This window comes from Limanda limanda, chromosome 3, assembly GCF_963576545.1.
Source record: "Limanda limanda chromosome 3, fLimLim1.1, whole genome shotgun sequence".
Classification (NCBI taxonomy): Eukaryota; Metazoa; Chordata; class Actinopteri; order Pleuronectiformes; family Pleuronectidae; genus Limanda; species Limanda limanda.
The window spans coordinates 15575400-15588639 of record NC_083638.1 but is presented as its reverse complement, the minus strand read 5'-3'; the positions used below and the strand labels follow the sequence as shown (position 1 = coordinate 15588639).

The 13240-nt window shown below is 41.5% G+C and overlaps 1 protein-coding gene across 1 annotated transcript in view; it reads left to right on the top strand.

The window, feature by feature from the left end:
• Positions 1-13240, top strand: part of LOC132998896 (protein unc-13 homolog C) — a 106633-nt gene that overhangs the window by 32286 nt on the left and 61107 nt on the right. Inside the window, exons 13-14 of the mRNA XM_061068641.1 lie at positions 7234-7390; positions 7777-7845. Of these exons, the coding sequence (XP_060924624.1) occupies positions 7234-7390; positions 7777-7845 (226 nt within the window). The remainder of the gene's footprint in view (positions 1-7233; positions 7391-7776; positions 7846-13240) is intronic.

Here is a 13240-nt window from a genome sequence, read left to right as displayed (position 1 = left end):
CAATTGCATATTGATCAAGGTCAGGCAGTGTTACACTGTGCAGTGTTGATGTGTTGGTTACCCCTACAGAAGTCTGCATCATCACTATTTACTCCTAAGCTGTTGTAGACATGAACTGAACTTTGCAGCTACACTCGTGTTTTCCCCAGAGGAGGTGCGAACGCACATGGCCGAGTGAGAGGCTCTGCAGTTTCTGCTGACTTTCTATGCCTGGCCTCCTGGTATAAAATCTGTAGAAAGTCAGGGGAATGCGATTCGACACAGCGGGGGATCCCTGCGAATGAGAGAGTGAGGGGGGTTGACTGCACTTATAAAGCGCGACCGATGCAAGAATGAAAAAAACTAAAGAAAAAAAATATCTCCCAGGGAAAAAGCGGTGACACACATATTGAAGAAACCGACAAAAATGTTGTGAATGCGATCTGTGCACAGATCCCCCCCACTGTGATGTGTGGAAGGCAAACTGCAGGTAGAATCCAGTGAATTGGATATGGAGTTGAACCACAGCTCAGGTCTGAAAACGGCTTTAGATACATCTGTCTACCAGTACAGTGGCCACTGTAGCTTTGCCTTGTCATTATACACCAGACATTGTTCTTAAAAGTCTGATGCACCCCTTTGAGTCATTTTATGACAACTTACCCAGAAGTCACAAAAGTTGCCTACATAATATATTTATTGGTTTACCACCTTCAGGATATGAATGTCAGCTAACCTACATATTACCACAGTTTTAAACTGCACAATTTGCCTTATACTATGCACTTATTTACCTACGACATCTGAGTTCTAGCTGCAATACATTGCCCTTTTCTACAGGAAGCTGGCTGATGTTGGGGACAAACTTAAATTGCATACACAATGGTCAAGAGGGCTTTTTGAGATTTAGAGTTTTCTTGGTTTGGTTTCTTTGTAGCCAGAGCCCAAGATGAATAAACCAGTTAATCTGAAATAAACAAAAGTTTTGTGTCATAGAAACCATTTAACTTCACTGATAGACTTACTAGTGACTAATATAATGAAATGAAGTGAAGCAGCTGCATCAAAAAAGGCTAAATGCTTTTTTTCATGAGGCTCCATTCTTTCTGTTTTTTAATATTCTGGATTTTAAGAGGTTCAATCTGACTGAGTAGGGATAATACTATTCTTGCACAAATCTGTGGAAAGATGTTCTGTTACTTTTCACAAATGATTCTGTTCAGCGGCCCTTTGCTGGAGAGGTTTTTTATCCTCCGCCTCCTAATTAAAGGTTCAGTGTGTAGAATTTTGTGACATGTAGTGGTGTTGCAGCTGAACACCCCACACCTCACCCACCCCTTCCAAACATGAAAGAGAACCTGTGTTAGCCCTCAGTCATCTTAAAAAAATCAAAAGTTGTTTGTCCAGTTTGGGCTACTGTAAAAAAACATGGCGACCTCCATAGAGAGGACCAGCTTCATGTAGAGGGCTCATTCTAGTGTAAAGAAAACAATTTAGATGAAACACACTAGTGAAAAGATCACTTTGATTATTTTATATTCAATATCTGCCAATAGATCCCTTTCACCTAAATCTTATACACTGGACCTTTAAACATCCTCCAGAAGTGTTTCTATTGAATTGTACTACTTTCAGGTCCACAAGTGGGTTTGAGCTGTGATTGGGATCATTGTCATGTCTGAATATTGCTCTACCTGTTAAGGTTCTTGAGCCTTGAAGTAATCTCGTCATTCAGTATTTGGCACATTCATTCATCTATAAACGTTGTCTGCCCCACATCAGCAGACTCCCACCTGACTGTGTCCACTCCCACTCCTCATCTGTCCACAGAAGCTCTTGCCAGTATTCATCAGACCTTCTTTCATGCCTGTTGCCAAAGTTTAATCCATCAGATTTGTTTGTAATGTTTTCACTTTGGGTAACTTCCAACCACTACTGCAACTGTGTCGACTCATGCTGAGCTTATGTCGTATTTCATCGACATGAAGTCTCACTATCTGGTTGTGGCTTGCTAAGGGCTGCTGCACACTAGACGGTTATCAGGCAGACTTTAGACCTGATTTCCCTCTTCCGACAATCACAGGGGGGTTCTCTCCTGGAGGTCACTTGGTGACGATTATCTATACAAATAATCCTGAAGTGTGGGAGGTTTACAAAGTAATCTTAATGCTACGACCCCTCAAAACATGCTGCATATTTACGATAATCTGTACCGACAGAAACCCACAAAAGCGTATAGTGTATAAGCCTTCTCAGCCATGACTTCGTCCAGAGTTTTTCCTTTTTTTTTCCAAACAGAACACACAATATAACGGTCCTTCTCCATTTGTTTCTTTTGAAGTCAGGTTCAATCATATGAGTGCTCCACATTCCAGGTCAGAAGGTGGCGGTAATGTTCCTAAAAGTCGTTTGCGAACCACCATAAAAAACTGTAAACGTAAAAGTCTCTGGAATCACTACTGTGAAATTGTTTCCAACAAACGGCGGGTGTGTGGCATGACGTTCTTGCCAAATTGTCAGGTGTGTGCGTTCAGACAATTATAAAATCAATTAAATCTGTCATTTTGTCTTTGATCTCCAACCACGTTTTTATGTGTGCAGCAGCCCTAAGGCACTTTCCTACCATATGGAGCCTTTCCACATCAAACACAATGGAGAAAGGCCAAAACTGACTTGAGTTACGTTGAGGCTGCACTTTGGAGACTGTATTTTCAATACAACCAGTGAGTTGATCATTATTCACAAGATCAAACACTTCAATAACGTGAAAGTTTTGAATAATTTGACAGCTAAGTGATATTACACATCAGTTAATCAATCAATCAAACCTTTTTTATAGCACCTTAGTTCCAAGTTAGTGCACTTCAACGTGCTCCACAATTAACTAATGAGCCAAGAATAGACTAAACCAAACATTTCAACAGTAAAATTCCATAAAAAATATTTAAAAAGTTATTAAAACAATAAAGACATACAGTTAATACAGGATATATATTTTAATAAAGTGGGATAAAAACACTTATTCAAATATGAAGAGAGAGATAACATTTAAATTAAAATCATAGATGCAATGACATGTATATTAACCACAGAGGGGTACTCAGTTTTGTTGTATACTCTTATTTGTTTTTTAATTGGCCATATGTGCAAATGCAAAACCTACTGCTCCATTTCCTCTCTTCATTAGCCGTCACAGATACACATACACAAATACACACGGCAGCTTTGTGTTACATCCCTTTATCTCTTGTTCCTTGTTTGCTTTTGACTTCTGTTGCATTTCGAATGATGAGCTAATCAGTATCCCTCTCAGCATCCCTTCATCAGCCTGAGCTGAAACTCTCATATCACATCCCAACATGCACCTTTCCAGCTCTCTCTGCTCTGCAGGATGCACTTGTTGGACAGTCCCAGTAGCTGCCTGTGTAATTACCTGCTGCTTCACTAAATCAGACACTAATTGCTCACAGACTGTGTTGGCAAATTTAATGAAAATTGCCAACACATTTGAGCTTTAATGTTTACAAATCTGACCACTTGTAATCCTGAGATAAAGCAACCCTGATAGGAAATTATGATACAATTATTTCTTTAACGTATTAAATGATTTGTTTTATGTTGTGTAGCAAAACCAAACCGATGGTTCCTAAAGCAGGATGTTACATCAGGTTACTAAGTGTACTCTTTTTTTTAATTTGTATACTTCTCTCCTATCTTTCTGGTTCCACTGATCTCGATTTGGTCTCATAGATCCTACAGCAGCTCTTTCATCTGCTCCCCTACTGGCCCTGGAGGTGGGACGTGTCACTGGGATCCTGTTGAGCTGCTGTAAAGCTGTTTCAAGGATTCTTAAACATCCAACACCATTCGCCATTGTGTCCACATAAATAAGAAGTGCGGCAGTTACCACAGCAACACTATAGCATAAGTGTTGTTGACATATTAAAGCTGCAAAATGGTATGGAGCTGAAGTGGCAGGCTGTCGTTTCAGCGTGACAAGGTATTGCAACATTTGAAGTGTTTAAGTGCAGATAAGTGAAACAGTAAGCAGCCTTATTACCAGCTTTCTTAGGTGGAGTTAATGCTTCAGGCTCTTGCCTTTATTTAAACCTGGCGTTTCTCACATCTTCGCTTATTATGCCTCTCCAGGAATTTATGAACGGCCTTACCTCTCTGTTTGCTTCATCATAGAACCTTAACTCCCAGTCACTCCTGACATGAAGGCTGTATAAATCACTGCAGCTGCGACACTCACCCTCCTGTGTTTCCCCATCACCACGACCCATACCCCTCCCTCATCTTCCTTTATCTTCATCTCACTCACTCTATCACCACCCTCACCTCCCACTTCCCCCGTTTACCCACGTCTCATCATCTTTTTCTCATTTCTCACAGCAATCTGAAGCCATTAAATAATATGGGAGTGTGTGTGTCTGTTGTTATATGCATCCGCTGGTGAAAACCAAGGCAGGGTGACGAGAGGAGGAGAAACATCTCCCTCTTGAAATTTGGCTCAGGAGATCCAGCTCTAAAAGCGCTGTGGGAATTTAGCGGATGCCAACACCACTCTCTTCACATCACTGCCTTTGCTCGCCTAACCCCAAGTGCTCCTGGGTAATTTGGAGGCTGAAAGCATAGTAATTAAATAGGCCTCCCGATGAGAGTATATTTTGTGTTTGTGCGTGCTCGTGTGTGTGTGTCTGTGTGTGTGTGTGTGTGTGTGTGTGTGTTTGAAGGAGAGCAAATCTGTAATCATTACTCTGCATAACTTGATGCATTTTCAACCACTTCATGAAGCAATAAGACAATGAGCCAGATGTTCTTCTTTTCAAATCTTTTGTACATATGGTCACCTGCACTTGTGATACACACAAAAACACACAAATATGAATGGAACATCATTTTGTTTTCATAAATCAAGCTTTCATTTCTGTTGACAGCATCTGAAATTGCAGTTGTGAACAATATACATGTGTCTAAAGGCAAAAGAATGAGCTTTTAAGAAATTCTATATTTCTAGAGCCCAGCCTATACTTTTGTCTTGTTTTAAATTCCCAGGCATTTTTTCTGTAACAAGACTTTATCAAACTCTAGTATAAATAAATCTAGTATATGAATGTGTATCAATATGTGGACTTGATTACAATGTTGAAAACAGCAATTAACATTTTCATGATGTTGTAGCATTGTGTTCGTTTTCTGACTGGTGTCTGACAGTTTAAATCCTTGACCTGTTTGCACATCCGCTCAGTCAAACATTACCCAGACTTTGTTCTCGGGAGCTGGCAGGATAAAGACTGATTATCGTCCGAGTTGACAGATTCAGGCATTTGCATTCACCCCTACAGCTCCTCCAGGTAATGTTCAGAAGAGTTGAGGTGTGCAGTGGATGTGTTAGAGCAGCAGTTTCACACAGTGCACAGCCTCTGTCTGGGTAACAAGCTGCAGCTCTGCCTCTCACGGTGTCGACACAGAGAGAAGTGAGCCTCTCACTCGGCTGGAAGCACTGGCAGCTTCTTTCCACAAGTTGCAAAGGTTTATCCAGAAGGCTGCTAGAATTGCTGCAAGGTGCTTTTTCGAAAAAAAGATGCTTGAAGGGGTCGGATGTTTGTTCATGCCAATTAATTTGGAAAGAGCAACAGCCAATGGGGGAACTATCAACACGCACAAGACAGCCAACCAATGCTAGAACGTTTGTCACGCAACACATTTAGCCGACCAATAATGTAAGTCGCTCACTCACAAGCGATGTAAAGCGGTGCCTGAGAATGAGGCAACTGTAAACACTGTAAACAATTAATTTGCCAATAAATACATAGAACACATTGATCCAGTCAGTGTGTTTTCACATAAAACGTTAAATACACACATTATAGTGTATATGTAATTTTATATGACATACTGTCGACATGCTGTATGAATGAGAAGGCAGCTGGCAGCCAGTCTGTATGTTCGCTATATATATATGTACATGGTGTATATATATGAATTATAATGTTGGAGGTATTCCATATGGCTTGTGAAGCAGCAGTATGAAGTCTTGAGATAAGCATATGCTCTTCACTCAGCTAGGGATCGCTGTTTGAAACAGGCCTCTCAGGCTGCAGCACTTAATTACTGCTGTAGTGCTCTATCAGCCGTGTGTGTGTGGGGGGGGGGGAAGGGAGAGAGAGAGAGAGTGTACTCTTCCCTGACATTTTCTTCTTCATTTAACTATTTTTCTCATTTCCTAATTTCTCCTTTTCTCTGATATTGTCCATTCTTCTTAGCTAAAGCATATTGGACAGAAAATTGAGAGAGAGCGAATGGCAAATTTGAAAAATCTGAAGCAGCGATGCATGGGTTTCTTTCTCTCCCATTGTGTGTATTGCTTCAAGTCCATGAAGTTAGAAAAGTGCTGAAGACGGGAGAAAAGGACAAAAGATGTCATGTTTGCATTAGTAAAAGAACAATGTTTCAGTTCCTCCTCTGGGGAAGATGACTTGAGTAATTTTAGCTCACTGCAGAATACTGAACCACAGTTTGTGTATTCACCTCAGTGGTAAAGATTTGAACTTGGAAGTGCACATACTTTTTTGTCTCAGTGGTATTTCTTAAAGAATGAAACAAGCACCTAAGTTTAATGGCACACTGTAAAATAAATATATATCACCTCTTTGGATTGGGAGGAACCCTGGAATCAAACTCACGTACTTCATCTATTTCTTTGCAGCTTTCTTTCAGTAATAGCATAGGTTATATAGCTGTAATTTATGACATAATTTGCTATAGATAGTCATTGAAGACACTTTTTACTAGATGAACAGGTCAGTAAACTTCTTATGCACCAGGAGTAATTGTTTGGAACATAAAAATGTGCTGTCTCCTCAGAAGATGAAAGGTGAATATAAAAAAGAAAGAAATACTGCAGTGTTTCTGCTCAGTTTTTGTTTTATAGTAGATAGATACAATACATATGGTAAGAATATTATATACATTATATACTGGAAGGGAACATTTCCTCAGCTATAAAACACATATCTTTCAGCACTCTGTAACCTATCAATTTTATGACTTTCCTAAGGGTGTATCGATTCCTTTATCATTTTCTTTGTCTATTTCAATTTTGCGCTTGATGCTGACTCTCACATTATCTCTGTTTTCTTAATGTTTTTGTCTATTGAACCTTGGTGAAAAGATTACGTTGCTCCGAAATGGCTGCAGCACTGCCCCTTGTGCCAGATGGAATAATAGCTGCTCTTTTTTCCTCCGCAGGCATTTCTCATGCCTGTCCGGCAAGTACATGTGTCCGGGTGTGCCAGCAGTCATGAGCAACCTGCTCGCTAATATCAATGCCTACTTCGCCCACACCACCACCACCACCACAACCACAGCCTCTGCTTCTGACAGATTCGCCGCCTCTAACTTTGGAGTAAGTGTGCTTGTTCTTGTCCTGTAATCTGACTTGTGAAAACACCGAATCAGTGATTTACACTCATACAATGCTTAAAAATAATATGGGTTATCTATGGTCTATAGTTAAAACATCTGTTGCTCTCTTATATCCTTATCAGAGTATCAGAGGTTGCCAACCCTTTATAATTTAACTTTTAATATGCTAATGTTAATAGGCATCAAATTATATTTCCAGGCAGAAAGCCGAGCTGGCAGTTTGGCTGCATCACACAATTTTGTTCCAGGAAGTAAAAATGAATCACTGCAGGCAAAGTAATGCTTGAGTCCACGCAGTGATATACATTTTTCACTCTTCACAAGCTTTAGATGTTGAACTGATTTATGTCATTGTTTTCCTGACAGAGGGAGAAATTTGTCAAACTACTGGATCAGCTGCATAACTCTCTGAGGATCGATCTCTCCAAGTATCGGGTACGTTTGAGTTTTTTGTTACATGTGGTGCGTCTGCTGACACCGTGTTTGTCTTTGCAAGCGCCGGGCGGCACGGTAACGCAGTGGTAAGCAAAAAACCTGCAGGTTTAGTTAAATCGCCCATAGGTGTGACTGGTTGTCTCCACGTGTCAGCCTTGTGATGGACTGGCGACCTGTCAGGGTGTACCCCTCAGCCGCTCAAGAGACCTGATCATGTGAGACCCTCACATGATCGACGGTATAGACGATGGCTTGTTTGTCACCACGACCTGTCATCTCCAAGTGAGGCTCTTTTCAAAGTTTTCAGTTAAATCTCATCTCACGTCCATAGTAATATCATCTGGAGGGAGTGTATTCTCACAATGTGTCTCTGGTTCACATTGTAGGGACAATGTTCATTCTCTGGGAAAAATGCAGTTGGTTGTTTAGCTTTCTCCTTTGACAGAAGTGATGCCATTTAAGCCACTTGCCATCTGGCTGATTTGATAGAGACTTCCAGCTTGATTCAACTCTGTTTGCAGTACACTGTGTGCTCTCTAGATCTGGTGTGCAGCAACAATCCATTTACACCTTGCTGTCGATGCCAAATGTGTGTGTCACCCTCCAAATGTACTTATTGACTGGATCCTCCTCTTTGCTGGATTCAGTTCACTCTGTGTTGGGTGTATGTTTCCATTTTCATCCCACAGTCAAATCCCACGGACTGCACATTGATGTAAAGGTGTTCTATCTCTTATGAAGATAATGATGAGGTAAAGGTCATTTTAAAATTGATGCCACGGAGAATGTCATTTGGTAAGGTCACATTTGCTTCACTCATCTTAACATTAAGTAAATATCAAAAGCATATAATATATGTGTAGGAAGATCTGGTGGTTTTAAGGTGAGATCACAAGGAAGGACATGAAAAGTACGAGATTTGTGATGTATGAGAGACAGGGACATATATCACTGTTGCTCAACAAAAACAAAAAAGACTGATTTGATTAAAATGCTGCCAGAGAAGCAACAGCATGCACCTCCCCCCCTTTCTTCAAAAAAACAAAGAAAAAGCTGGACTGTGTGAACATGTTTCCTCTGTCACTTGTTTTAGTTGAAGATCAAATGACTCTGAAAAGTCAGAAGTTGTTTGTTATTTTTCTTCAATCCCTGGGCGCTTTCACAGCTTTCAACCAGCAGTGTATTCAGACACACAAATATCAATAATCCGCCTGTGGTGTTAAGCACGACCATTGGCATCTGATGAAATAGTGCTCCTCATGGTCCAATAAATAGACCCTGTCGGGTGTCCAGCACTCACCCTGCCACAGACGTTCATGGATTTAGTGCATTCAACACCTTGGAGTGCGCTATGTAATTCCACATCTCTTTGTATAGACTGTAGCAGATTGATTTAATGTTGGCTATATCTATTACAATAAAACATGTTTTAAGAGACAACTATACATGCATCAAGTTTTATTTAAATAAGGAGAAATAATTCATAGTTTTTTATGCTATCCATATATATACTTCTTTGTAACTATTTGTATGTAAACTTACAAAACTGTACTGATTAGAGAGCGGGAGAATGTGAACTGACATAATAAATGAAAGATCAAATTTTATTTTATTTGAGATTTTTAGCGATTACCCTAAGGCAACATTGCCTTCAATAAGGGTGGTAAGCTACAATTTAAAAATCTAGAATTATATTTGATTTAAAATCACATTGAGTGCGGCCACTTAAATGTATATGTGACAAAGTAAGATAAATATTGCCTATATCATTTTTAATTTAGAATGAACACATATGTGTTAACAAAAACATTTAATGTGTCCATGTTGGTTTTGTTCAACCCTTGCAACTGTTCACCCTTTTAAACTCCCAAAATGAAGATGGAATTGATTAGAAAGAAACAATACAAAATGTTGTCACCCTCCCCGCACCCTAAACATGCAATAAAAGTTATCACTTCAACAAATTGCTGAGATTAAACAGCCCCAAAAAATGGGGAAGTGAAGAAACTGGCGTCTTGCAGCCAGACACTCAACTCTGATTGTCAGAAATGTGCCGCTCCCAGGCCAGTGAGGGTGCCGCTGTATTTTACTCTGGCAGATTGAAATCCTGACATACAGAACATAATCTTCTAGAAGAATCCCAGAAGAGTGTAATCCTGTTAGACACTGCACGCGCACACACACACACACACACACACATACACACTCACTCACTCACACTCATTTGCCTCACCCTTTATACAGAGATGAAGGAACATAACACAAACATGCACAGAGCTGTGGACATGCACACAGGCTTTTATCCTCCCCCTCTCTCCCTTACTTTCACTCTCTCTCTCTCTCTCTCTCTCCCTCACTCCCTCACACACACACACTCACATACATATGACAACAGCATCCCTCGCACACACTCTCGCACGTGTGCAGACATCCACTGTGCAGTTTGACCGCAAACTATCACCGACTCACACACGGCTATGCACCAGAACAGCCAAAGACCCACACATCTCCACCTTTCTTTCCGGTGGCGTTATACAGTGAGCTGAAAGTGAAAGATGACCCTGTCATCTCTAATGTGACACAATGCAGCGTGTCTTTGACTGTGTGATTGCTTTAGCTCCTCTGTTCTTTGTCACGGCGTGTGTGTGAAACCACATGTGCTTACAGGGACACACCCTGATTGCAGCACATTCAGCTGGCGGCCAGCGAGTAAGTAGTGAGGAAGAGAGGGGACTTGAGGGACACACAGAATGGAGTTGTATATAGAACGGGGGAGGGATAGAGAGGATTTGGAGAGAGAGGTGGATGAAACAAGAAGACAGAGAGGGAGTTAGAGGAGAGGGGATTTGGACAAAGAGGGCGCAGAGATGGATTTGGAAAAAGAGGAGAGGACAAACAGATAAAGAAAAACAGTAGGTACGATGGGTGGGTGCCTGCAGGAGGGAGAGGGTTAAGTGACGGAGAGATGGCCTCTTTTATTTTCAGATGGCCTGGCTGTCTGGCGATAACACATTCACCGAGACCAGTCACAGAACATCACATTGGCCTCACCTGCCAGCGCTGCCCTGCTGCTCTCTTGTCAAGCCTGCCACAGACCAGTGGTTCCTGCACACACATGCACACACACGCACGCACACACACACACACACACACACACACACACACACACACACACACACACACACACACACACACACACACACACACACACACACACACACACGCAGTTCATACTCTCACTTTCTAAAGCTGTCCTGCAGACCGAGCCTGCCACTCTTGGACAGTAATAAGATTCAGATCCGGCTCCTCCGCCAGTTCACCGTACGGGTTTTCCTATAATGACATTCTGAGGGAGATTGAGTTTGCTTTTGTAAAACAGAGGGTTTGAATCCGCAGCGAGAGAGCCCGGGTGCCGCTGCCACTCTACATTTGCTGCATATGCATTTCTCCCCCTTAAACTTTACTCTAAGGGCCGTGATACACAGCGACACCTTGTATAGCCAGGCTGTCCCAGCCGAGATTAGCAAGTTTCTCTGGGTCGGACATAAAATCTCAGTATTCAGAGAGCGCTGCAAGGGATTTGAGCTGTTAGCTCAGTTTGATATGAAGTGAGGTTTGTTCTGTAAGCTCCCCTAGGAGTTGTGTACCATTTTCTTAAACTGGAACTCGGCAGAATTACATTGGTCCTTTAGCGAAAAGGTTATTTCATGCTAACAGCTGGTTTGTTTTGTGTGGTGCAGGAGATTCTGCAGCCTCCTGTGCTGAGAGGAGCAGAGGGATATAGATGTTCCATAATGTAGAGCAGGATGGCATCACCCACACTGAAGTTTTTTTAAAGCTGATAAGGCCTCAAGTGACCAAAATTGCAGTCAAATTCCAGAGGTGTTCTCTACAAAACTGTCTTCTAGAGCAGAGGTCTTCAACGTTTTTCAGGCCAAGGACCCCAAGCAGGTGGAGAGATGGAGCAGGGACCCCCTACTATATATATTGCATAAAATGGTGTATTATATTAAACTGGACCTAGTGCCATGTTCAACATAACTACCCTGATATTGTGCATTCAATACTAAGCTATTCAAATATTACACGGGTTCATATATTCATGTTTTTAATTTAGAAAGTATTCATACCCCTTTAAATGTTTCACTCTGTTTCATTGCAGCCATTTGCTAAAATCTAAAAAGGTTCATTTTATTTCTCATCAATGTACATTTAGCACCCCATCTTGACAGAAAAAAAAACAGAAATGTAGAAATTTTTGCAAATGTATTAAAAAAGAAAAACTGAAATATCACATGGTCATAAGTATTCAGACCCTTTGCTCAGTATTGAGTAGAAGCACCCTTTTGAGCTAGTCCAGCCATGAGTCTTCTTTGGAATGATGCAACAAGTTTTTCAATAATAATAATAATAATTCATTTTATTTGTAAGGCACTCTTCATCCGAGGATCTCAGAGTGCCACAAGTACATAGTTAAAAACAAAGTCCTAAAAAAAAAAACTCAACTCAAAGTAAAAACGCCTTCTTGAATAAAAAGGTTTTTAGGCCAGTCTTAAAAGAGTCCAGGGTCTGTGTTGCCCTCAGGTGGTCAGGGAGACCATTCCATAGGCGGGGCGCTGCTGAGCAAAAGGCCCGGTCGCCCATGGTGCGGAGCTTGGTGTTGGGAACCCGAAGGAGCGAGCTACTTGTAGATCTGAGGGTGCGGGTGGAGGTTTGGGGAGTGATGAGTTCTTGTAGGTAGGGAGGTGCATGTCCATTTATGCAGTTATAGGTGAGGAGTAGGACTTTGTATTCAATCCGGGTTGAGACAGGGAGCCAGTGGAGTGAGTGGAGAATTGGTGTTATGTGCTCATATTTACGGACTCTCATCAGGATCCTGGCAGCGCTGTTTTGAATGAATTGCAGTTTTTGGATGTTCTTGCCAGTGATCCCAGTGAAAAGGGAATTGCAGTAGTCCAGTCTAGAGGAGATGAATGCGTGGACGAGCTTCTCTGCATCTGACAGGGTTAAAGTGGGGCGGAGTTTGGAGATGTTTTTGAGATGGTAGAAGGAGGTTTTGCACAGGTTTTTTATATGGTCATTAAAGGTCAGGTGAGAATCAAACCTAACTCCCAGATTAGTGACTGTGGAGGAGAGGGGTATGACCTGACCGTCGAAGGTGAGCTGAGTTATGGAGGATGACTGAACCTGGTGTGGAGTTCCAACAAGGAGGGCTTCAGTTTTGCTACTGTTTAACTTGAGAAAGTTGCTGCTCATCCATGTCTTAATCTCCCCAAGACAGGCGGTGAGACATGAAATGGCTGCAGAGGGGTTTGGGGCAGTTTTGATGTAAAGCTGTGTGTCGTCAGCATAACAGTGGAAGGACATCCTATGTTTGCTGATGACACGACCGAGG